This window comes from Rhinolophus hipposideros (assembly GCF_964194185.1).
Source record: "Rhinolophus hipposideros genome assembly, chromosome: 3".
Taxonomy (NCBI): Eukaryota; Metazoa; Chordata; class Mammalia; order Chiroptera; family Rhinolophidae; genus Rhinolophus; species Rhinolophus hipposideros.
This window is the reverse complement of record NC_138049.1, coordinates 92,431,073-92,457,590: the sequence shown is the minus strand read 5'-3', so window position 1 is coordinate 92,457,590 and position 26,518 is coordinate 92,431,073. Positions and strand designations below refer to the sequence as shown.

The following is a 26,518-nucleotide window of genomic DNA, read 5'->3' as shown; positions in this document are numbered from 1 at the left end:
TTAAAAATTTATCTGAACAATATTAACATTGCAAATTGCTTAGTGTACCCATCTACCAACTTGCTGAATACATGAGAACTTCTTTCCACCCACACTGTAGGATAATGAATTCTGCATGCATATCTCAACACCTATGCAAATCTATTACTACACTTTGCCTGTCATTCTTCCATGTTCACTTTCCCCTGCTCAGACTTGCTCTACAAGATGGTGGTATAAATCAAAATACTTTCCCCCTGTTCAGTAGTTAGAAACTCAAACACAATTTTAAACTCAAAGAAAATTTGGAAACCTCCCTGGAAGTGCTTGTGAGTCGTCATCTCAGCTAAAGGCTCACTGGAGTCATAAAAGTCCATCTTAGCCTTGACTTGATCCAGAATAAGTCTGACCCCAGTTCAAAGAGTTTTGTCTGCTCCCTGGCCACAGATTGCCTTCTGAGCCTAGATAGATCAGAGTTAGTTCATCTCCATTCAATCACAAGGGAATTTATGTTTGCTGAAGTCTAGGTGTCTGCCTGGCTTTATTCAGTAGGTACAATATGGGGATAATCTCTCTTCTCACTACTGGTTTGATGTGTCTGTGTTCCCCAGTGGACACCCTTTATGGAAAGGACAGAATCTTTTACTTCTATAACCCCAGCGTCTAATACAGTTCCTGGCAAACAGGAAGCACTTGATAAATGTTGGTTGGGGAAATTAATGATCATCCTACATTTTGTGAAATTGGTGAGAAAATAGGCTCAGTAAGGGTCAAATAGTTCACCAACAACAGAGACAAGATTCTTAAGTCTTGTTGATTCTAAAACTCATGATGTTTTCGTTTTGTCGCATCTGTACTACCAGGAAAATCATTCTAAAGAACTTTCTTTCCAGTAAGGGGAATGAATGAATGTATATTCATTTCATTTTAAGTTACTTGACTCCACTCTAGGACTGGTGCTCAACAGGGGCAATTTTCTCCCCTAGGGCGCAGTTGACATTATCTGGAGATGTTTTTAGCTGTCACAACTGGAGAGGGGGCTGCTCCTGGTAACCAGTGGGTAGAGGCCATGTGGGTAGAGGGATGTTGCTAAATAACGTGCAATTCCTAGCACATCCCTCAACAACAAAGAATTATCCAGCCCCAAATGTTAATAGTGTCATCACAGAGAGACCCTGCTACAGAGATTAAGGATTCCTCTCTATTTAGACCACATGGGTTGAACTCCTGGCTCCACCAGTTTTCACCTGGGTGACCTTGGCTAATAGTTGCTCAAGTCATTATACCTCAGTTTCTCCATTGATAAAATAGGATCTTGTATCATATGATTAATTGAGTTTAAAGCAAAAAAAAAAAAGGTTTAGAACAAATAGAAGCACTTGATAAATGTTACTTACTATTAAAAAAAACTAATGGATTAAATAAGAAATGATGCTTTGGTGAACATACATCTTTCCAGGTGCTTCCATCATTCTTGTCTACTGTTTGTAGAAGGGGCAACAGTTGATAGATAGTCTTTCCTTTTTGTACATTTTAGCTGGCTTGAATATAGATGTTGGTGTCCTTTCCTGGGGTAGGTTATTTGGTATAAATATCTCAGTACCCAGTGGAGTCACTAAGTGGTTGGTTAGTCTGTTAAGTATTGTGTTAGTTCTATGCTATTACCGTGTTTTCCCAAAAGTAAGACCTGCCCCGAAAATAAGCCCCAGTGAAGACTGTCAGTCAGACGGACGCATTTAGTACATTATGGTGATGTTCTAGAAGAAGAAGACATGACTGTATTTGAAGAAATGCAGATTGTTGTACATGAAAAATTGGACATCCCCTGAAAATACGCCCTAATGTGTCTTTTGGAGCAAAAATTAATATAAGACCCGGTCTTGTTTTCAGGGAAACAAGGTATCACCTTTAGTTGGATCTACTTTCATTCTCTGTTGCAGGTGAAGATCCTAATGTGTGAAAATGAAGTCCCAGGCAACCATGATTTGCTGTTTAATGTTATTTCTGGCCACAGACTGTTCTCACAATAGATCTAAGATCCACACAAAAGTAAGTTTGAGCCATTCTTATGTGACCTTATGAGAAAGGCAGCAGTTCTCCTAGCTGGCTAGATTTATGATAAATAACGTCATTTTAAAGAAATTTTCAAATGACTACAATTTTACTCTTGTTGATAGTAGTTTTCTAAAGACAGGAACAAGGAAAAGTTGAGAGGTGGCTGAGAGTTGCAACAGGATAGTTGCAAGGTGTAACATGGTGCAATAACAACATGGTAGAAAACTCACTTTGTACGCCACAGAGAACGTAGAGAGGCAGCTGTGGAGAAGAGGAAGTAGAGCCATGAGCCACTTAATGACAGGGATACGTTTGGAGACATACATCGTTAGATGATTTTGTCATTGTGCAAACATTACAGAGAGCATTTACACAAACCTACTTGGTGAAGTCTACCACACACCTATACTATATGGTGTGCACCATTGTGTATGAGGTGTGATCAAACAATATGGTGAATGTTTAAATTAAAATAATTATTATAGTAAAAAATGCATTGCCATTAATCCCCCTGAAAATACTCCCCCTCACTTCAAATATACTTATCCCACATTCTGGCCACTTTCTGAAGCAGTTCTGGAAGTCCTCTTTCCTGAGTGTCTTTAGTTGCACTGTTGTGGCTGCCTTGATGTCATGAATTGACTCAAAACGTTTTTCTTTCAAGGTCATTTAGACTTTGGGGAAGAGTCAGAAGTCACGGTGTCAGATTCGGTGATAAAGTAGGTGAGGACACAGCATAATGTTTTTATTGGACAGAATTGCCTTACCAGAAGCGATGTGTGACACGGAGACTTGTTGCGATCACAAAATTTGCTGAATGCTGCACGGGGTGCCATCCAATGGAAAGGCAGGGATCTTCAATATGGGAAGCGGTGCCTTGAACTGTCATAGTGTGTGAGAAGTTTCAGCTTGTTCAGTTTAGTCAGTCCGGTGTGAGCTACAGTTGAGAGAAGGGGTGTTTTAAAGTGTGCTATAAATCATCCTCCATCATGACAATGCTCCATGTCACACATCGCTTCTGGTAGAGCAATTTCTGCCAAATAAAAACATTATGGTGTGTCCTCATCCACCTTATTCATTGGATCTGGCACCATGAGACTTCTGGCTCCTCCCCAAAGTCAAAATGATTCAGGACATCGAGGCAGCCATGACAGCACAACTAAGACACTCATGAAAGAGGACTTCCAGAACTGCTTCAGAAAGTGGCAAGAACGATGGGATAAGTGTGTTTGAAGCGAGGGGGTGTATTTTGAGGGGGAATAAAATGGCAATGTGTCTTTTACTGTAATTTTTTTTTAATTTAAGCATTCACCATATTGTTTGATCACACCTGGTCTGTGCTCCTTGTTGACTGAAATGTTGGTATGTGGCCTATGACTGTCCTAGCTTGGCAGTTGAGCAATTTAGGTTCAGACCTTAACTTTGAATCTCATTAGTTGCACAAGTTGCTTCACTTCTCCGAGTCTTAATTTCCTTATTTATAACATGAAGGGTTTTTTCTTTCTTTTAGATAATCTTTACAGTTCTTTATAGTTATAAAGGAGTTTGTGAATCTATTATTGCAACGTAATGCTTATTCCTTGTATCTGCTCATTCCTTTCTTTATGAGGTAATATGGTGTCTGGCAGCCCATATTCACTCCATTTCACAGGTAGAGCTAATACAGGCAGAGAAGAGCTTAGTTCTATAATTGTCATCTCTGTGTTCTCCCTGGATACTTAAACTTCCCCAAAGATGTACCCAATCCACTAAGCTGACCTTCAGAGCTTAGTGACCACTGTCAAGTTTCATTGGAGGGCACTGTGCTCTCCATCCCTGTCTCCATCCGTGTTTCCTTCAGCAAGTTCCTGCAATGTTAGCACATGGACCTGCTGCATTTCCTTCCTAGTCCTGAACACATTTTTTCTTCATGCCTACATGGAGCCTCTAAGTTGAGATGAGAGAGGAGAGTCCCACAGTAAAGAGGACCTTTGGGAATTTATGTTTTACAGGATGGAGCTAAACTTCAACAACCTGAAAGGAAACCCAAGACTGAGAGAATACAAGGTATGTGGTTATGGGACAGTCTTCTTCCAGTTGAAGACTGGGCAGAATAAAGGAAGGGCATTGATATGGCATGTCCCCAGACCACAAGGTTTCAAATAGAATAATGATCTCTAATAAGTTCTCAATGCCTACCAGTATTGATAGAGTTTTTTTTTTCTTTTACAATTATACCATTATCTATGGCAGAGTCAAGAAGCAAGTTGGAAAATATTCACATGTGTTCTAGAATAGTAGATTCGTGTTCATTTTAAAACCCAAAAGGGAAATTTCAAATTAATGAGCAAACAAGAGGCAGAAGGGGGGAAAGAACAGGATTCATTTATTCCTTCATTCAAACATATTTTGGGTGGCTTAAATGTAAACTCTTTGGTGCTGAGAAGTCTACGGAATTGATGCCAGAAAGGTTTTGTATTGGCCAGACTGGCCACTCTTGAGAAGTGAGAGAAAACTACTAATGTAATCGTTAGTAGTAAGATAATGAAATCATGTAGTTCTCACCCAAATGGTAAGAATGACTGGATTCTGCACAGTCAAGTATATTTTTTGGTGACACATAAATCTCTACACAGATGTGGAATTGAGAAAGGAAAGTGGAGAGAAAGAGAGCTAACTTTTATTGAGCATTTATGATCTCAGTGCTGCATAAAATGCTGTCTCATTCGATGTTTGTAACAACACAATGGCATCATCTACAAATTTTATGGATGAAGCAAATGAGAATCACGCTCGCTTAAACAACTCGCTAAATTGATGCATTGGGTAAATGGCAAACAAGATGCAAACCCACTTGTTTCCTTTCCCTGTGAATGGAGTCATCCGCTGAGCTGTCCATGTCATAAACATGGGTGCATTCCTTGACTCACAACCAATTGGTCATCACATCTTGTTGATTTTGACCCCTTAATAGCTCTCAGCACCATTTACTTCTTTCCAGTCTTTGCCAGTATCCTAGGGCAATTCTTCTCAGGAATACTTCAACAGCTTCATTCCTGGGTTCCCTGTCTCAAGTTAATCCACTCCAACCATGGGTCAAATTGGGCTTGCCACCAGTTCTTGTAAACAAAGTTTTTTGGAATACAGCCATGCCCATTGATTTACATATTGTCTTTGACTGTTTTCATTCTGCAAGGCAGAGTTGAGTAGCTGTGACAGAGACTGTGTGGCCCACAGTGTTGAAAATAATTACTCTTTGACGAGTGTTTCAATATTTAGCAAATAAACATATAGGATGCCTGGTTAAATTTAAATTTCAGTAAAACAATGAATAATAATGCATGGACCATACATACCCGAAAACATTATTTGTTGTTGATCTGAACAGCTTCAGTAACACCTCATTGTTTGTGGACTCGGTATTTGCAAATTCTCCTACTCATTAAAATGTATTTGTAATCTCCAAATCAATACTCACAGTGCTTTCGCAATCATTCACAGACATACGCAGAATAGCAAAAAATGGAGTCAGTAAAGGCGCATGTATGTTTCCCACTGAGGCTGAAGTAGGTGGTGCTCTGCTTTCTTGTTCCATCTCTCCTAATATTCACAAGTGTTCTCTCTGCAGTGCCATGTGTTTTGGTTTCTGTGTGCTTTTGCTGTTTAACATGGCCCCCAACTCTAGTGCTGAAGTGCTGTCTTGTGTTCCTAACAAAGCTATGATGTATCTTATGGAGAAAAATACATGCGTTAGATAAGCTTTCTTTATAGGCTATCATGAGTTATAGCACCATTCCCTGTGAGTTCAATGTTAATAAATCAGCAATATATATCAATATAAGGTGTCTTTGAGTAGAAGCACACATAAAACAAATACGTATATCGATGTTGACCTGTTAATGAAAATGCTGTGAGTGCAAGCTTCCGGGAACCTAACCTTATATTTCCCTTAGGAATGATGGTTCAGTATTTGCTCATTCAGTATTTGTGGTGGTGACTTCATAGAAAATAACTACTGCAAATAATGAGAATTAACTGTATCAGAAAATAATTTAACTGAACTTCCTGTATTTTATTTGCTATCCAGCGGGTCCTGTACAGAAAACTTTACAGATTCCTGCTCTACGCTATTGTTAATTATTTTTCAAAAACAAATGCAATCATGTTTTCTGGTGACCCCCATGTTAACATGCATGACCTAACCGCTGCTTTCCTCCTCCTCATCTCTTGCTGCTCTCCCCTCAGATGCTCTGAACTAGCCTTTATGAATGACGTGTGATCCCTCCTTTCCACATGCTGGTCATTCTGCCTAGACATCAGCTTTACAGTCTGCCTGGCCAGTTTTACTTGTTGCTGAGGACAATGTCACATCCTCTGGAAGCAACCCCAAATCTCCAGAATGAATTTGATGCTCCAACCAGAGTGTGGAACTGCTAACTTGGCTTCTTTCTTTCTTTCTCTCTCTCTTTTTCCTTTCAGAGAAATGCCATGGACCCTGCATCACTCCTTCCAACTGCAGCCAGCCCTGTGCTCAGCACTTTCGTGGAGAAATAGGATTTACATGCCATCAAAACAAGTGGCAAAAATCAACCGAAACATGTACTAGTCTTTCTGTGGGAATACTCTTTAAGGTGATTAACTTGCATGTTATTGGCTAAATGAGTCAATCCCCCAGGAAGTGATGCAGACATCTTTGATGTGTCCTATTCAGCATGACAATAAGTCTCAGATCTGGTTTTAGGAAAATCTACAGAGTAGGTTCAATTTGTCTCTTCTCCTTCTTCCCTTACCTAAACTCTAAGGTACTCTCCTTTCTCCCCACTCTGCCTCTCTCTATTTGTCCCTCTCAGAATTTTTTCTCAAAAAAAGTTCTGAAACTCATTTACACAATAGTAAATGCTTGGAGGTTAAAATTTTGTCTCTAAAGATGGATTTGGGTACCTCTTGTGCTAATCAGTTAATCAACTAAATGTGTCTAGAATTAAATTCATTTTGATATTTTTTTCTAATACTTTCAATCGTTTGACCAGAAGTGAGGAGAAATGTATGACTCAGAGAGAATAGAAATTCAATGACTACAACAAATCTCAGTTAAAAGTAAAATATCCTATATTATGTTCTTTCACTGAACCACCATTTCCGTCTATCTTCTCTCCAAACCTGTAGCACATGGATCTCTGCATTTCCTCACATTTTAACAGTGTGTTTTTAAAGGTATTGCCATGGAGTCTTTGTCACTTAGTATAGGTAGAGGTTCTTGCACACTAGAGGTATTCAAAAGTGAAATAAATGAAGTAAATTATTGCTTTGACTTATCCAAAGTCACATTGTGGGAGACTCTAGGTAAAAGTGTGAAGAAATGAGCACATCATTTCTTCTAATTAGTGAAATCGTAACATTTTGCAATTGCAGTTCCTTTGTCTGTTCCGTGTTTGACCTGCCAACCTCCAATCCTCATCCTCCCACTGAGATTCCATGTGGCTCCTCTTACAAAAAACCAAAATCTTAAAATAAATAAATATTGTTTCTAGAATTTCTCCACATCTCTGGAGAAAACTGTCTTGTTATAATCCTTGAGTTAAAAATCACGGTCCTGCAAGCCAATTCCAATAGGAAAAGTCATATCCTCTTGAATTTTGATAGAATCTTCTGCCTATTTGTGACCCCACCTTACCCTCTCAGTACTTCTCAGCATCTAAACTACTTTTTAAGACCATTTACTTCTCTGTCTGTTTTCCCCATGTGGATTATTTGTGCCTTTATCTCCTTCAGTCTGACACGTTAGATGCTTAATCACTTTTGAGTAAAACAACATTTTTTTTTTTAAAAACAGGACTTAAGTAGTGCATCACGCCTTTCCATCGCAGCACCATCTATTCCCCTGCACATTCTTGACTTTCGAGCTCCAGAGCCTGTCCAGAGTGTAGCACAAGGAATCCGCATGAACTGTCCACTGGACTATGCTTGCATTGTTGATGCTGTGAAATCCTCAGAAGCCACATCTGGAAATATTGCATTTATAGTGGAGTTATTAAAAAATATTTCTAAAGATTTGTCTGATAATGTTACCCGAGAGAAAATGAAGGTAGGTATTCTTTGTTAGTGCCATTAAAAAGCTGACAATTTTTTTTCAAAATCCTGCACTACAACAGTTTCAAATGTACTTTGAAAGAATTGCAATCACCACAGTGATCATAGCAAAATAATAGGCATTTCATTTTAATTTTGCATATTGATTCATTCTAGTTTATGGAAATTGTCAAGAACTGAGAATGTTTTTATACATATTTTTGTACAGACTTAATACAAGGGTGCCAAAAAAATGTATACACATTTTAAGAAAGGAAAACTGTATTAAAATCGTAATATTTAATATATACCAATAATAGAAGATGAATACAAGTCACCTTTGACTTCTGCAAATTACAAGAGGTGCTCAAAGTGGTTCCCATCAGCTTCTAGACACTTCTGATGATGGTGAACTACTGCTTGAGCAACGTTGACCAAAGTATCCACTTGTGTACATTTTTTTGGCACTCCGGGTATATTCAAGAACATATCACAGAGTGATGGCGGTGAGCAAGACAATGTGTACTCTAGTGTTTCCAAAATTTCATTCTGCGGAACATAATTGTTCTGAGAAATGTTAATAGAGCTTCTATTTTTAATTGGGAGATGATAGCACAGCAGATGTAGGGACTCTGAGATAACATTAAGCAGGTTCCCTTATGGCAGCACTTTTTAGAGCTTTTAATGTGTTAATGAACTTTGGCACTCTTTATTAGTGTGGGGGATATAGGCATATGGTATGCAGTATTTCTCAAACTTAGGTTACCATAGAATCTGCCCCCAATGTCCTATATTAAACAATCATTTATATCTCATGGAAACTTGGGTTATACAGACTGCAGTTTGGAAATGAAGGACACATAATAAAGCAGATAAACTTTATTTGTGATTCATTTTATTTTCAATGTATTTTATTTTTAACATTCTTTTGCTTTTCTTCCTGTGCTTCAGGCTTCCTAGTATGAGATTCCAAGAAACAGTACATATAAGGGGAAATATGTCAAATAAGATCAGACCATTGGGTTCAGAAATTTCAGACTGTAGAAATTGACTTTGTGCAATACTGTGTAGCTCTTTCATATAATATCCACTTTTCTCCATTGTAGAGCTATAGCGAAGTGGCCAACCACATCCTGGACACAGCAACCATTTCCAATTGGGCTTTCATTCCTGACGTGAATGCCAGCTCGGATTTGCTGCAGTCAGTGAATTTGTTTGCTAGGCAACTCCACATTGGCAAGGAATCTGAGGACATTGTGGATGAACTGTTTATTCAGACAAAAGTGTTTCCCATTAACCACAATACCTCAGAGAAAAGTTTCAGATTCTCCGGGAACATGCACAACACAACGGAGGATATCATAGGAATGATAGAAATTCCCAGGCATGAGCTGTGGAAGCTGCCACCAAATACATCTCAAGCCATCAGCATAGCTTTTCCCACCTTGGGGGCCGTTCTGAAAGAAGCCCACTTGCAAAATGAGAGTCTTCTCAGGCCGGTAAATGGTTTGGTCCTTTCGGTGATTTTACCAGAAAGATTACAGCAAATCCTACTCACATTTGAGAAGATCAATAAATCCCGGAATGTCCGGGCCCAGTGTGTTGGCTGGCACTCCCGGAAAAGGAGGTGGGATGAGAACGCGTGTAAAACAACGCTGGATACTGCGAACAGAGTGAAATGCCGGTGCAACCACACCAATGTGGTGATGTCTTTTTCCATTCTAATGTCCCCCAAATCTATAGATGACAATATCCTGGGCTACATCACCTGCATTGGGCTCAGCGTCTCCATCCTCAGCTTGGTTCTTTGCCTGCTCATTGAAGCCACGGTGTGGTCCCAGGTCGTGGTGACCGAGATATCATACATGCGTCACGTGTGCATTGTGAACATAGCCGTGTCCCTTCTGGCCGCTAATGTATGGTTCCTTGTGGCCTCTAACTTTAACAAAAAGGTCCTGGACCACAACTGGTGTGTTGCCATGACATTTTTTAGCCACTTTTTCTACCTCTCTCTGTTTTTCTGGATGCTCTTCAAAGCCCTGCTCATCATTTATGGGATACTGGTTGTTTTTCATAGGATGCTGAAGTCCCGCATGATGGCCATTGGCTTTGTCATTGGCTATGGGTGCCCACTGATCATAGCTGTCACCACAGTTGCGGTCACAGTGCCAGAGAAAGGCTACATGAGACGCGATGCCTGTTGGCTTAACTGGGACAATACCAAAGCCCTTTTAGCCTTTGCCATCCCGGCCTTGATCATTGTGGCTGTGAATCTTCTTGTGGTTTTGGTTGTTGCTGTCAACACTCAGAGGCCCTCTATTGGCAGTTCCAAGTCTCAAGATGTGGCCATAATTATGAGGATCAGCAAAAATGTTGCCATTCTTACCCCACTGCTGGGACTGACCTGGGGTTTTGGAATAGCCATCCTCATAGATGGTACTTCCCTGATATTCCACATAATCTTTGCCCTGCTCAATGCTTTCCAGGTAAGTTCCAAGAGGGAGACTGATTTGATTAATTAATATTATTAATACTTATTTATAAAATATTATTGTTTTATAATTTGTGATTCTGGTTCTACAATCAAAGATGGCTATGATTTAAAAATATAGAGCATAAATGTTCCTTCCATTTCCCTGCGTATCTTAGAGGCATTTAGCGGTGGTGTCTCTCACCCTATTGATTGATTATCAAGTTGTATTTAGTTGGGTAGGAATTTCCTTTCTTTCCTCCTCACTGATCTACCTGTATCCCTTCTAAAGTTTCAATGTCAGAAGAAGTTGACCTTCGCTTATAGAGGACTATTCTTTGGTCAGGAGCTGTGAGTCTGCCCTCATGTGTGTCATGCCTCAAACTAAGCACAGTTTTTATTCTTTTTTTATGTAGTTTGAGAACTCAGTGAAATGAGTCATTTTCCATGGTGTGAAGAGATGCCCTTGCCATTCTCTTTGGGTGTTCACCTGTCATGTCTCTTCCCTGCTAGTCCTTGTGATATAACTGTAGGACATTATTCATAGAAATAGATCTTGCCACATGTTACCTGGTCCTGGGAAAGTCACTTTTCTCTGGTCCTCATCTGTAAGATAAAGAGATGGATCTGAAATGATATCTATTTTCTTTTCTTCCTCAACATATTGGTTTGCATGATTATCTCTCTATGAGCTGGTTTGTTCCATCTTGCACATTTGGGAAACTGTCATTAGCCAGACTGCTTTGCATACCTATGTGTAATAGAAAATTTGGCAAGTTTAAATTCTTAATTATGGTTTTAATCAGCGGTTGGCAAACTATGGTCTGCTGCCTGTTTTTATAAATAGTTTTATTGGAATACAGCCATACCCGTTCTTTTACATTTTGCCTATCGCTGTTTTTGAGCTACAACGGGAAAGCTGAGTTGGTTGTAATAGAGACTGTGTAGCCTGCAAAGACTGAAATATATATATTCTGCTTCTTTGTAGGAAAAATAAAAATAATTAAAGTAGTATTGAAATGAAATAAATATAACTGCATAATATAGCAGCAAAGTATTCTTATTAACATAGAATTTTAAATAGTCACTACTTCTGTTAGTCACTACTTTTCTATTCTTTTAGAGTCACTACTACTCTATTTAAAAAATTGATACAAAATATAAAGCAGACTAAAGAAATATCAACTCAGATCAACTATATATCCTACTGATAATTCTTTAATAACTATGGAGAACATTTATTTCACTCTCTTTCATTGCTTTAAAGAGAAATCTTTGACTTGTTTCTTCCTTCCTTCTTCTTCCCGCCCTCCCTCCCTCCATCTCTCCCTCCCTCTCTTCCTTTCTTTCTTTCTAAAATCAAAAGCTCCTGGACTCATAAATCTCCCCAATTCCTGAGGAGATTTCCATCAGTTACTCTGGTGACTGACGACCTCATCCTACTTTTACTTTGCAACTTAATTCAACCTCAGAAAGTTTTCTTCTATTTTTTTCCAGATCATTTCTGATTTTTTTCTTGATAGAAATAAAAATGCTACAACATTTGTGACTCACATTTAAAAATTTCAGTGTTCTTCTCACTGTTTCTTCACTATGCAACTGTCTATAGAAACCCAGGCTTCCCTCCACTCTCCTGGCAGGATCTATATTTTTCTTACATCTCAACTCCCACCACTTAAAAAGATTGACTTCCAATTATTGTTACTTTATAGGTGACCAAATAATTTAAATGTGAACAGACTACAGGTCTCTGTAGTTTTCACTCTTTTTTATGCAGAACCTTCTTCTACCAGCTCAGAGAATCTGGCTGCCTATGTCTTAGCTTTTAACTCCAACTTAAAGTAGACTAGAATACCTTTCATTTTTCTCAGGTATCTTCCATGATTGTGACTTTGAGTTACAAGATTCCATGTCATGTATTACTGTCATTATAAGGAAGAACAACTACCTGAATACTTGGGAAAAAAGTAAATGGATTTAATAAGGTTGAAAACTCTGTCCCACATGGGTAGCCATTCAATAAATATCAATAACTGTCATGAACAGACATGATGACCCTCGTTCTTTGAGGTATACTCAGAGAAAGTATTTAATATGTTTTTATCTGAATCAGTACAAACTGACGTTTCTAATGTTTGATAACGGTCCTAGAAAGTATATAGAAGAGTGGTAGTAATATCATAGCTGGGATATCGTCTGCAAAACTGTCTTCATGCTTCTGTTGAATTTTGCCACAGGGGTTCTTCATCTTGCTGTTTGGAACCATTATGGATCACAAGGTAATGTGGATTTGTTTTACTCATTTTAGATGATTTCCACGTGGCGGAAAGCATAGTTCAGGGGAGTTGGGTTTGTGGGGGTGATACAGGGCATCAGCTATCAGGGGGAAAGAAAAGAACTATACTTTCTCATTTTCTGCACTTCCTTAAGTCAACAGGGGGCTGTATGTGAATATAGGTGGTGAAAAGAATTGAAACCATAATCACAATTTTAATCTTAACCATAAATCTTGTTTATAACTACACCTCAACTTTTATCTAAGTCTTATTATTCACCACACGCACTGTGCTAAGCCATCTGATGCTGCTTCTGCCGGGACAAAGTTTCAGGACATGGGTCTGGGCATTGGGAATGTTGTCATTTCTTCACCGTCATTGCTTCTTTAGATAAGAGACGCTTTAAGGATGAAGCTGTGTTCACTGAAGGGGTCATCAAGGGTAGCAGAGGTAAGCCTCTCCCTTTCTGTCTCAATACTGAAGGGTCAGTGTCCTCAGCAGACTCATTCAGAGATAAATATCATAGCTTAGTATTCAGGAGGTGTTAGCAAAGAGAATCATTAGGGCATATCTTCATTCATTCCTTTCTCATTCAACAAACCTTAGAGTAGCCTGCTAAAGCTTAAGATGAGCGTACTATACCCCTCAAAAGGATTTTCTACGTTGGACATATTTTAACTTGACATTTGGACCATTGAGGTGGGACAACACAGACCCATGTTCATAAATTCATAAAATGTTAGTACACAGAAATAAGAGATGAGTTAGAAATGAGGTTCTAGTCTACCCTATACATTTCACAAGTAAGGAAACCAAGGCCCAGAATACTTGAAATTTGCCCAAAGCCACCCAGCCAATCATGAGAATTAGCATTCTTTTTGTTCAGCGCTCTTTCAGTAAACCACAGTCCTTTGGATTGAAGTATCTGTGTATTTATAGATCTCTAAGATAACTTTTGTCTGAGCTGTCTGTCTTTTAAAATACCAACTCAAATTGCTATCTTTGCTATATTAATTAGAAAGAAATCATTTACTCAACCAACAGTTTTTCAATAAGAACTATTTCCTCAAAAACAAACAAAAAAATTTCTGGACACATCAGGAATTAGCATTAATGTTAGCTAGTATTGAGTGTGACCTTTAACATATAGTTCACCAATTCTACAATGGGCATTTTATTCACCTTTTAACATTTCTGAAATTGGAATGTATTTTACAATCAATTGCATGTCGTGGTTTAATTGGCAAAATTTTTCTTCTTTTTAGTGGAATATAAAAGTAATGAGGTAGCTTACAATGGTAGATTCAGTGACATATGATAATTTAATTCTGTGTAGCTTTGTCAGTTTAGGTAATTTTCTTCATATCTTCATTTCTACATGTTTATCTCTCAGCAGGCATATATATAAATATAAATATATGTGCATATTTGTCAATGCCACTACTCATTGACATCACTGTTATTTTTCTTTTGCATTTAGAATGCATCATTAAGCCCAACCAATGGATCTAAATTAATGAATCGTTGAGGATGAGAAGACGTGAGTATTAAAAACTCAAGGAGAACTTTCAACTGCAAGTTGTGACAAACTACTCATGTCCCTTGTGAACAAACTACTCATGTCCCTTGTGAACATCTGTGATGATAGAGTAAGGTGGGAAGGGAACAGGTAGACATATCTTTCAGAGAATGAGAACATCTTTTAGCCCAACACATACATGAAACTACGCACATCTTCTTTAAAACCTATGTCACTTCAGGTTACATGACCAAATCTTAAGCACACATTTTTTTTTTTTCCTGTTCTCTCAGTGAGAGGATGCTGTCATCACACCTGCACTGATACAGGATACATCCTCACTCATACTTAACTCCATCTTGTCAGTGAGTGGTGATGCTTATAGTAGCCTGATTCTTGAGAAGGAAGACTTAATTAATTGAAGCCACAAAGCAAAACTCTGTCTCTCCCTAATGAAGTTGGGGCCCAGAATCATTCCTAAGGGGCTGTAGGTGGAGTCGTGGCAAATTAGTTGCCTACTCACTGCTAACCTCTGAGACATTTCTACACAAGTGAAATCAGGGGAAAACAAATATTAGGCAGCCATTGAAGGGAAGAAGAAATCGCAAAATGGCAGCAAGAAACCCAAGAGGTAATTAGAGAATGTTGGCTGGGATAATCAATCTTGGTAGGATTTTTGTCTTGGAGAGGTTTCATGGCCTCTCTGCATGGATATTGGTGAGTCTCAGGTTTTTTAAACATCATCTAGGAGCAGGTGCATTCTCGTTTACATTCCTTTCCTTTCTGAGTCAAGGCCCATATATTGAATGATGGGGCAAAGAGAAAGGTAGAAACAATCTCATGGAACCAAAGACACTGTGAGTTGGAAGAACCCTAAAGGGATCTCCTGTGGTACAGATCCTACAAACCCGATGTTGTGCTGGTGTGGGCCATTGCGCATGATCCCAGAGAGCGGGAGAGAGAGTAGGAGGGTTCTGTCATATACATTGACTGGCACATGTAGGAGGCTGGGAAACCAGAGGCGACACTGCCATATTATCCTTAATTAATCATCCTCATGTTTATATTTTTATATTACAACTTTAAAAAGGGGGAGATAGAATATAGTAGACCTTTACAAAGGTGAATCCTCCCAATCTCTGCCCATTTCCTAGCCCATAGGGTTCCTCTATGGTGGAATATCATTATAATATTTCTTGATTAGTTTCTAATTGAGAGGTATCTGTTAAATGTTGATGATCTGTTAGATGATCTGTTAAAGTAACCTTTCCATTAAGGTCCCAATTTGAGCTGTGAGGAAGTTTATTAGACTGTCTCAGCTGGAGAAGGCCCTTCCTTCCGCAGATCAGATAACCAGCCATTCTAGAGAAGAGAAGCAGAGGTGAGGTCTTATAACCAGTTAGTAGGCATACCTGGTTGGTTGTAGTAAAAGCTGGAGAAAACCAGTAGAAGCCAAGGTCAGGCTCTACACTACTTACTAGAACCGGGAAGGTGACAAGGCTTAGACCCATATTAGGAGGAAATGTAAGAAAAAAGTGGGAATGCACTAACAACTTTCCCCAAAGAAATCCACATAACTCTTCAATTTCCAACTTCTCGTTTTGAACCTATGAGGTGGGAGATGAACTGAGGATTACATTCTTTTAGTACAGCCTTCTCCAGTCGTGCTGGACCTATTGAATTTTCTCAGTAATTGGGGCTGTGCTTTTCACATTTGGATGCATGTGGTATCAGAAGAGCTCAGGAACAATAGCTGGCACTGTGACAGACCATATTGGGGGCCCAACAAGCACTGAAAGACAGGGACAGGAAATTCACACTAAGTCACCCTCCCAAGTTCAGAATGGAGAACTGGAAGCATGAGGGAGGTCTATGAACTGAGATTGGGGCTCATCCATGGGGTTTAGGGCATAGTTACAGCTCAGCGACATGGGGTATGTGGTAAGAGCAAGGCAAGGTCTCAGCCCAGGGTAGGGCTAAGCCATAGGGAAGAGGCAGTACTTCAGACCTTAAATCAGAATACAAAGTTGAAGACTGATGGGGTCTCAGGAGGTAGGCAGAATTCCAGTGCTGAGAAAGGGGGAGAGAGGTCTCAGAACTGGATTTCCAAAGAACTGAGATCCCTGACGGTGGGAGGAAGCTCCTGCTACCCCAGTGACCTCAGGCCAGACTGATCTTAGAAATAAAGTTGGGATAGACTTGTCAGGAGGTCCTGGGGTCAAGAAAAGACTGCAGAGGTGTGAAAAATGGGCAGTTTGCTTCAGGCATAGATTTTAATTGAGGGACCCCATCCAGTAATTCAGAGGAGGGAGGGGCATGGCATTCTTATAATGAGGCCACAGCTGCACAGCGCCCTCTGTTGTTTGTATTTGGGCCTTTAATATGACCCAAACAGAGCTGTTGCACCCAGTGTGATTTTAGGGTCACCTGTTCTGTTCCTCTAAAATCTCTTCCGTACATTTGTTTATGCCTGAAATACACCTAAAAGGATACAGAATTCTTCATTCCACCGTAAAACACGAAGCAGATTGAATAAATACCTCAAGAGAAGCAACACTGTTTTCTGTGTAAATTCAGAGCTGTAGAATCATTCTAGAGACCAAGCCTAGATTGTGGAGGAGGGAAAGCAGGCACTGACCACCGAGTTTAGGGTTGAGGGCACAGCATGGAGAAGACACAGGGCACAGATCAGTAAAGCCGGGAGCATAGCGTTCTTACTGTGTGACCTTGAGGAAATTGCTTCATGCCTCTGTGCCTCCATTCCCTTATCTGTAAAATGGGGCTAATAATAATACATACACGTACCTACCAGGATGGTTTCAGGTTTCAACGGGTTGATACTCTTATAATAGTGCCTGGTTCCAATTAAGTTATCAATAAATGCCAACCATTGTTTTCTGTTAACCAGTGCTTGAACCATTTTGCCTAGGCTTCCCCATTGCTCATGGATGTTGTATGTCCTGGACTGAGAGTTGAGCCCCAGGAGAAGGAGGCGGGAAAGCAGGCTGGAATGAGAAGGGACAGTTATGCTTCCTTGGGAGACTTTCCCTTCCTGCCAGGAGTAATACCTAAGTTTTCAGTCTGGAAATGTTGGCTGAGGAAAAGTGGAGGATAACATTTGGTGACTAGGCTTTAAGGAAGTGGATCTACTGACCCTTTGACCTACCCTTGACCTGCATGAACCAGCTTCTTGGTCAACCTTGGCAAGATTAAGACTCAACTTGCAAGCCATTTTATGACTTCTTGGCAAGCCTGGGGCTGTTGAGGCCCTGCTGGACTTGGTCTGCTGTGACTCCTGAGGCCTGCTCTGTGTCTCCATGGGTTCAGGCATCCATCACTCTGCATGGATCCTGGGCGTTTTGATGGACAGGGGTTAGATCCAGTTTCAGGGGTGGGTGTGGGAGGTGGGGTGGCGCCTGAAACTCTGAATCTACTTTGGAGACAGTTAAGTCATGGTAGGTTTCCTAAAGATAGGGAACAGAAGAAAAATACAAGGACTTTTTAAATATGTTTATTATTTTAGTTTATTATATTTGGATCTTGAGTAAAATTAATTTAGCTCCTAGGACATTAGTTTCCTCATTTGTGAAACAGGAAAAAAATTCTTGTAGATATTAGTGTGTGTGTGAGTGTGTGTGTGTGTGTGTGTGTGTGTGTGTGTGTGTGTAAACCACTATGTATATAAAAGATTCTGGTTGTTATTTTAGAAATAAAAATGAAAATATTTACCTTTCATGACTTGCTCATCTGTGGGTCCATTCAAGATTGGTGTGCCCATTGGTACCAGTGAGACGTGAATCTAACCTCAAGATTTATAAAATTGCCTGAGCAGTAATTTATTGACTCACCTTTCCTTCCTGACTCTTGCTACTATAAAAATGACTTTTATTTCTCTCAAGCCAAGATCTAGAAATTCCATAGCATCCAAGCCAAATCATTGCCTTTAGTTTGGTAGATTTATTTGGTACAAGAACAAGGTGAAATTAATAATGCCCTTATGTTAATAGCAGCTAGTCTCCTTTCTTTTCCATATTTCTCTAAGCTCCCCATAGTTTTAGTACATATTAAGGGGAATATGCTGCTGAGTTTAGTCAGTTCTGCAATAAAAAGACATATTCGTTTCTAAAAATCACCATAGGAGGATAAATTGGCAATAAAAACCACAGAATTTATGGAATAAATGGAACTATGGATATAATATGCCAACACCTAGGTATGAACCTTAGGCAGAAATATCTTGGCCCCAAGCAATGTAGCTTGAAGATAAATTTTCTCCTAAGAATTTTTTTTCCTCTCGATAATTCTCATCTTGGACACAACTCAGTGACTCAGTGGTTGTATACCCCCACTAAGAAATCCATTTCCTCTGCTTCATGTGGCCAGGTGGTATTTTATCATCTCTTTCCACCCTTCCACATCCCATTCATTCCATTAAGAGGTGCGGCTGAAAGTTTGCATTACAAACAGAAGGGGGTGGATTTTACTTGGTGTTTGATTTCCCAACTCAGTTCTTCAAGAGGTAATAATCTGCTCAGGGAGTGGAGAATTGGTTTCCAAAAGATACAGGATCTTTGGGAAACAGTTGGGGAGTGGCACCACTAAAAGAGGCAACCAGAAAATGCAACTCATATTCTAAACCTTTCCCACAACTTCCTCTGGGAGGGGGCCTGTAAGACTTAAGAGCCTTCAGTCCAGGGTAGGATAAGCCAGCAAAGGAAAGATTTTAGTTGGTAAAACGAAGAATGATGAAACTCATTAAATAGGAAACAATCAAGTTACAGAACACATTTTAAGACAGAAGCCCACTTTGTTAATACATGCAAGTGGTCTATGAAAGTCAGGGAGTGAAGAGTGAACATCTCAGCCTCTGGGGCTGGGGATTTTGGGACAGGGTAGGTGTGGATTGAGGCTTTTCTCTTAAACGTCCTTTAAACACAAGCAGTGTGGGCCCGTGGAAAGAAGATAGGTTTTGGAGACAGCCACATGTGTGTTTCAATTCTATCCTTCCCACGTTCTGATGGGTAACTTGGGCAAGTTACTTAGTCTCTAGGAGTCTCCCACTTTGCTCATCCATAATACGGTAATATAAATATAAATATGGTATTGAACAGAGTAAAGAGGATAGTGCCTATGAAAACACATGCCCCAGTGTCTAACACATGAGAGATGCTTGAGAAATGTTAGCTTCCTCTCCCCATCCCCTATGTCCTGGAGATGGGAGTGTGAGTACATCGCTTTTTCTTTAAAGGTGCCTTTGACTCTGCAATGAGTGGGGTGATTGTGTGGACTAGAGAAGTGGAGTCAAAGACTTACATATTAGGACTTTAATTAGGCTCAAGAGAAAGAGCTAGAGGATACCTTCAAATGTCCTTCTCTTGGGTTAGCCTGGTTATAGGATAGGACAGGGGACAGAGTTTCAGAGCAAGATACCTGCTTCAGGAATAAAAACTAAAAGTGGATCTGGATCTTGGTGCCAGAGAGCAAGGAACTCTATATGGGATAATAATTTTCAGAGTAACAAATTGTGGAGAAGATAAATTCTATTCTTGATTGACTTTAGTTAATTAATTTCACAATCCAAAGCAAGCTTTGTGGAAGGTTAGTGATAAGGGTTATCTGTATGCTAAAATGACTAAGAGTGTACAAAGGGTTCTATGGGGAGAGATGTCCTCACATTCACATTATAGTTAAGAAGATAAACCATTAAGACAGGTAATATGAGCCATTCAACATCTTTATCTGTTTATCTATAAAATGGTAATAAAAGCATGAGCCCTTTTTACATGCTGTTATGGGCTGAGTTGTGACCTAAAATATATATATATATATATATATATATATATATATATATATATATATATATATATATATATTCAAGTCGTAAACCCCAGTACCTCAGTATGTGACTGCATTTGGAGATAGGACCTGTTTAGAAGTAATTAAGTTAAAATGAAGTAATAAGAGTGGGCCCTAATTCAATATGACTGGTGTCTTCATAAGAGAATATTAGGCCACAGACAAGTATAGAGGAAAGATCATGTGAAGACACAGGGAAAAAGATGGCTATCTGTAAGCCAAGGGGGGAGGCCTTAGAAGAAACCAACCCTGAGACACCTTCATCTCAGACTTCCAGCCTCCAGAGTAGTGAGATAATAAAGTTGTGTTGTTTAAGCCATGAAATCTGTGATATTTTGTTATGGCAGCCATCACAAACTAATACACATACACAGAGAGTTAAAAAAGAAAAAAAAAAGAATTTTTTTGAGAGTAATTTTTATCTCACAGCAAAACTGAGAGGATGGTACAGAGTTTTCTCACAGTATATGCCCTGTCCCTCCTCCACACACAGCCCCCCGTGCCGCAACTATCAACACCCCCACAAGAGTGGGACATTCGTTACAACTAATGAACCTATGTTGACATATTATTATCATCCAAAATTTGTGGTTTACATTAGGGTTCACTTTTGGTGTTGTACATTCTATGTGTTTTGACAAATCTATGATGACATGTATCATCATTATAGCATCATACTGAGGATGAAATAATAATATCACAATATTCTAATAAAAGGGCAGATTTAATTTCAATCAAATCTAATCCAAATATTTCTTGAAACTGACTCTGCAAAGAGCTTCAGAATAGCTGTAGAGTGAAAATAGGCAAATAAGATGCTATGCCATACCACAAAGAGTTTGCTGTGGAAATGAGTCACACATTTATATTCTGAACGCAGCCATCTTGAAAAAGCCTTTTGTAGTGGATGCTGTGATACGCTGCTGAGATTCTCCCTTCAGAACCGAGTCACGCACTCCTCCAACTGCAACACTCCAACAGGAGTGTTGCTGGCTGATAGCTCACAGTTGAGTTCATCTCCAAGTATTATTCTCTGAGGACTGAAGGAAGTTGCCTCTCCCCAAGTCATGCCAGAGGGACCTAGTATCCAAAGACTGACTGATGATGCATGTAAAGGCTCAGCTCCCTTGCCTAAACTTGGAACATTTCTGAAAGACTACCTCAGCTCCAGAGCTTCCTGTGGGATCAGCTGAGGCCTCTGTTGTGACTGCAGCACAGTTCAACCCTCCCTCTTCCCTCTCTTGTTTCTCTCAGTCCCTCACGGGTGTCCCCAGGAATATTCCCAAATAAACTTCATGCTAGCAAATCTGCATCTCAGAGTCTGTTTTTCAGGGCAAGTGACCAATGACACCATTCATTGTCTACTACTTTTATTAATACACTAAGGCTTTTCTTTGCTCAGAGTAAATTGTAATTGACAGCCTGAATGTTCTGCATGATAGACTGAGGGAATGTTGGTGAAATTTTCTAACATTTGGTGACTTCCTATAGAAGTAGGTCTCACTTTTTTTTTTTTTGGTAAGCCAGACAGCAGCCAAGGTAATCTGGAATCCAAATATTTCAAGTTACTCAACCATTATCAGAGACCTGCCAATTAACGATCTTGCAGGCTGCTAGGACCGCATAAACAGAAAGTGACCTTGAGTACTGTCACACAAGCTGATTACATTTTGAGATGTGATTGCCTATCTGAGGAGTGGGTAACCAGTTTCTGAAGAAGCCCTGAAACCACCATGAAAGCAATCCAGTGCTCTTCTTCATATTTATAGAAAATCAAGGAAAAGCTCAGGTTCTAGAAACTGCTATGAACTCTGAGGGCACATGAGTGTTACTAGTCATGTGACTTAAGGGAAGTCATAACCGTTCTGTCCATCTGTTTCCTCACCTGTCACTGCGGACAGAGAGGAAAGAAGGTTGGCTGCAATCCTGGATCTCCAATTCCTTGACCTACTATTGTCAGAAGCTCACAAAGAAGAACTGCAGAAGGATGTTTCATCCTTTTCTCTTTCTCATGAGCCTTTTTATGTGCAACCTATTCCCATGTGGGAGCCAGAGTTGATGAACTGGGCCATACCATGTACCTGGGATCTGCAAGGACAGACACCTGATGTCCTGCTAGTTGAAGGCTACATGTCCTGCTTGGCTTCCTTCCTCTCTAATCTTGACTCTCAAGGTCCCAAATGAAATCAAAGACAAGTACTTCAAATATAAGCAAATATTTCTCTGTAGATCTTGGAGCAGTGACCTAAGCTCCAGGCTCCAGGTTTCCTACTTAAGCTATTTCTGTGGTCAGTGGAGACACCTCTCACCTGTGCTGTCTGCAGAGGATCTGTGTTTCAGCCCTTTCTTCCTTTCCTCTGTTGCTATGATACTGAAGCCTTTTGCTTATCAGCTCAGCTCTTCTCACTTCTGAGCTAATTCCAATCATTCTGGAGAGCATGCTCAGAATTTCACATGCACCTAGGATTAGGGCACAGGATTTGAGGCCATCAGTCTGTTTCAGGTATGCCGAGGATGAGTCCTGAGTCCTGGGTGTCTTCAGCCTGTTGCTGTTTCCTTTATCTTCTATACTGAAAAGGTCAGTTTACTGAATATCTGTCATGTTGTGACAAGTGCCCTGTTGTGATGTCTATCTTACAACACCAGAGCCCTGACGCCACCTCTGGACAGCTTCATCTTTGAAGGCTGGCCCTGTCCGGGCTGCAGCCCTATTCCATTGGTCATCCCTTTGGGACGGATTGTCACTAATTATGCATGATTTGGCTGCTGCACCCTGTGTACTATTCTAAACCCTTTAGACACTGCTCGTGGCCCAGGTTCAGTGCCAATTACCTAGCTGCTCTGGACTCTGGGAATTGGGTGGTTATTCACTCCCTGTGGAGTCAACCCAGCTTTTCTTCCTCTCCTTCTCTGTTAGCTTCCTCTGCTGAGGTCTCAGAATACTTCACAGAAGAGCTGCTTCTTCCTTCGAACCCTCATCTTTACCATCCCATATCCTACTGTTGCCATCTAGCTCAACTCCTGAAGGGAGCTCAGTAGAGAAGATCTTAAAAATAACAAGTTCTCCCCAATAGGGTTTTGTAAAACAGAAAAAAATTATTTATTATTTTATGTTTTATGTTTTTATTAGTGTATAACAAGGATCTCCAATATGTAATGGACCTACTTGGACTTCAGTGTTTTTCGTCAGCTGAGGTCACTTGATCTTAAACTTCAGGATCTGCCTTAGGCTTTAGGACTGACTTTGAATTTAAGATGAAATATAAGAAACCTTTTATGAGCTAGATGATTCAATAGATAATTAAACTTTTTTTTTTTTTTTGACCATGTGCTCTATCTGTAGCAGCTGGGCTTCCACCTTTCTCTTGGAACCTCCTACTTTCCACATTGTACCAGCCCTAGTAATAAGCCTGTCCCTGTGCTGATAGACTTCTCTGATTTTACGGCCACGTTAGCCTGGATTTCCACCTTGCTCCATCCTTCTCCTTTCCTATGGGACTGACTCCCGGATCCTCCCAGATCTTAGCCAATGTCTGCTCCCAGATTTCCTTTACCACATTCTCACCACTTAGAAACCCCTCTTACCTTCTATTGTAACTCCCTCTTGCCCAATATTTGCTTAAACTACCATCTATTTTTATTTCCAAATACATTTATTGATTTAACATTTGTTGAGCATCTACACTAAGCTTATAATTGTGAACAAAATCCAATCCCTGTCTCCAAGGAGCCTACAATTTACCGAAGGAGAGAGATGATTGAACAGGAAATATTAGTAGAAGATAACTCTGAGAACAATATTATTTAAATAAGCCTATTTTATCCTCACAGGAACCTTATGAAGAAGATATTATCTCTATTTTATAGACATGGGAAGTGAGGTTCAGATAGGTTAAATAGCTTGTCCCAGATCACAGAGACAGGAAGGGAAGAATTAGGTTTAGAACCCAGGTCAGCCGGACTTTGTTGTACTGCTAATCTCCACCTTGTGCAAAGATAGGTCAAAGTACAGTTTGTTCACTGACACACACACAAAAACCTGCTGAACTTTTGTTGGAATTGCATTGACTTTACAGAGCAGTAATAGCTTTGCAAGATTGTGTCTTTTAATTCATTAACATAATTTATCCTTCCATATCATTTTTTTTATCCATGACTCTTTATATTCTCTACATGTTTTGCAGTTTACTGTATAAGTGTCTTGAATATTTTTCATTAGATTTATTCTTAGGTATTAGCTCTTTAAAAAATATTTTTGGGAGAAAGAGCAGATGATGTCATAGAAATGGTGGCATGAGGTGAGCCTCTTGAAATCTCCTCTGGAATTTGAAACAAATTGAAGAGCTATAATTCCACAAAGAACTACCTGCACAGCAGACAAGCAAGGCTAAGAGATGCACAACTGAAATAATCTAAAGGTGGGCAAATTGGGTGAGCAGGGGAGGAGAGAAGCAGGAAGTGCAAAGACGTGAGCCACACAGGCGCAGGAGTGCAGATGGAGCTCCGAGCTCCCTGCATTTTGGAGCTACTATAGCCATGGGAGAGGGAAGAATTCGGACAGCTAGTGCTCCCCATATGGCCCACAGTGCCGCCTAAAGGATCAGCATACAACATGGCTGAACCCAATGCTCATGGCAGAGACCCTCGGAGCAAAGACTGAGGGAAGAAGGGTAAAAACAGCAGTATAACCGCTCACTGCCAAGCAGAGAATGGAAGGCTTAGGCACTGAGCCTAGCCACCCCTTCCCATCCTCCCAGAACTCGCCCCACCCAACCCTCCAAGTATTAGAAGTGGAACGGTAGCAGTGTCAGATCAAAAGAACAGAATATTTGCAGTTCTGAAAACTGTGACCCACAGCCATGGACTTGCAGCCCTAGTTCTGGCGAAGGGGAGGGAGTCCTGGGGGCTGTGCTGGTGGTTGCCACCATTGCTCACAGCCATCTCTCACAACCCACTCTGCCCCTGCCCCCACCTACCTGGGCAGATCCACGCAATGGTAAACAGAGCCACTGAAACACACAGGCCCTGAATCTGGGGCAGGAAGAGCTTCGGAACTTCAGAAGCTTTCCACATCCCCCAATGGACGCAGTGCCTTGAGACCCAGGCAACCTGTTCACAGAGAAGCCCACCTTCCAGGGAATCCCCCCCAATTGTGTGAGAAGCCAGAACAGTGCAGAGAAAATATAACACTTACAGCGTGAGAGAGAATTAAAGGCTACAGTTGGAAAGAAAATAAAGCATTCCACCAACATTTACTGGGAAGCAAAAAAAACACCACTTCCTACCAACCTGTTGCAGAACCCACTCCTGTAGATGTCTAGGAAGAGAAATAATAATTCATTAAGTTCCACGAATAACCAAGGTAACAAGGCAGCTCAGAAAGAAAATGAAAAGTCTCCAGAAAATGAACTTAAAGACATGGAAATATATGACTTAAATGACAGAGAATTCAATATTGCAATTCTGAAAAAACTCAACGAGCGTCAAGAAAACACAGACAGGCAGTTTAATAAACTCAGAAACATAATCAAAGAACAAAACATTTTACCAAAGATATTGAAATCTTAAAAAGAACCAAGTAGAATTTCTCAATAAAAGAATGAAGAATGAAATAGCCAGCTTAGGTAATAGAGCTGACCAGATGGAGGAAACAATTAGTGACATCAAAGATAGAAACCTGGAAATGACACAGATGGAAGAAGAAAGAGACTTGAGACTTAAAAGAAATGAAAGAACTCTACAAGAACTTTCTGACTCTATCAGAAAGAGCAATATAAGAATAATGGGCATACCAGAAGGAGAAGAAAGGGAGAAGGGAACAGAGAATATATTCAAACAAATAGTCGATGAGAACTTCCCAAACTTGTGGAAAGAACCGGATCCTCAAATCCAAGAAGCAAATAGAACACCTAAATACCTCAATCCCAACAGGCCTTCTCCAAGGCACATTGTATTGAAGCTATCAAAAATCAACAACAAAGAAAGAATCCTCAAGGCAGCCAGGGAAAAGAAGATGGTAACCTACAAAGGAAAGCCCATTAGGTTATCATCCAATTTTTCAGCAGAAACTCTACAAGCCAGAAGGGAGTGGACTCAAATATTCAAACTATTGAAAGAGAGAAATTATGAGCCAAGAATAATATATCCAGCAAAGATATCCTTTAGAAATGAAGGAGTAATAAAGACCTTTCCTGACATAAAGAAGCTGAGGGGATTTTCTAACACATGACCTGCACTACAAGAAATACTGAAGGAGACTATTTGACCAGCATAAATAGGGATAATTTCTGACAACAAAAGCATAAAAAGGGGGAG

At 40.0% G+C, this 26,518-nt stretch overlaps 1 protein-coding gene across 1 annotated transcript; it reads left to right on the top strand.

Moving 5' to 3' along the window:
* Positions 1 to 1,941: 1,941 nt before the first annotated feature.
* On the top strand, positions 1,942 to 14,356 carry LOC308495887 (adhesion G protein-coupled receptor F4-like; the record flags this gene model as incomplete). The annotated part of the gene is made up of 8 exons (XM_081044384.1): positions 1,942 to 2,028; positions 4,026 to 4,080; positions 6,493 to 6,644; positions 7,847 to 8,098; positions 9,189 to 10,568; positions 12,790 to 12,831; positions 13,219 to 13,278; positions 14,309 to 14,356. The coding sequence occupies 8 exons, from the start codon at positions 1,942 to 1,944 to the stop codon at positions 14,354 to 14,356; spliced, it is 2,076 nt and encodes a 691-aa protein (XP_080900510.1).
* Positions 14,357 to 26,518: the final 12,162 nt, after the last annotated feature.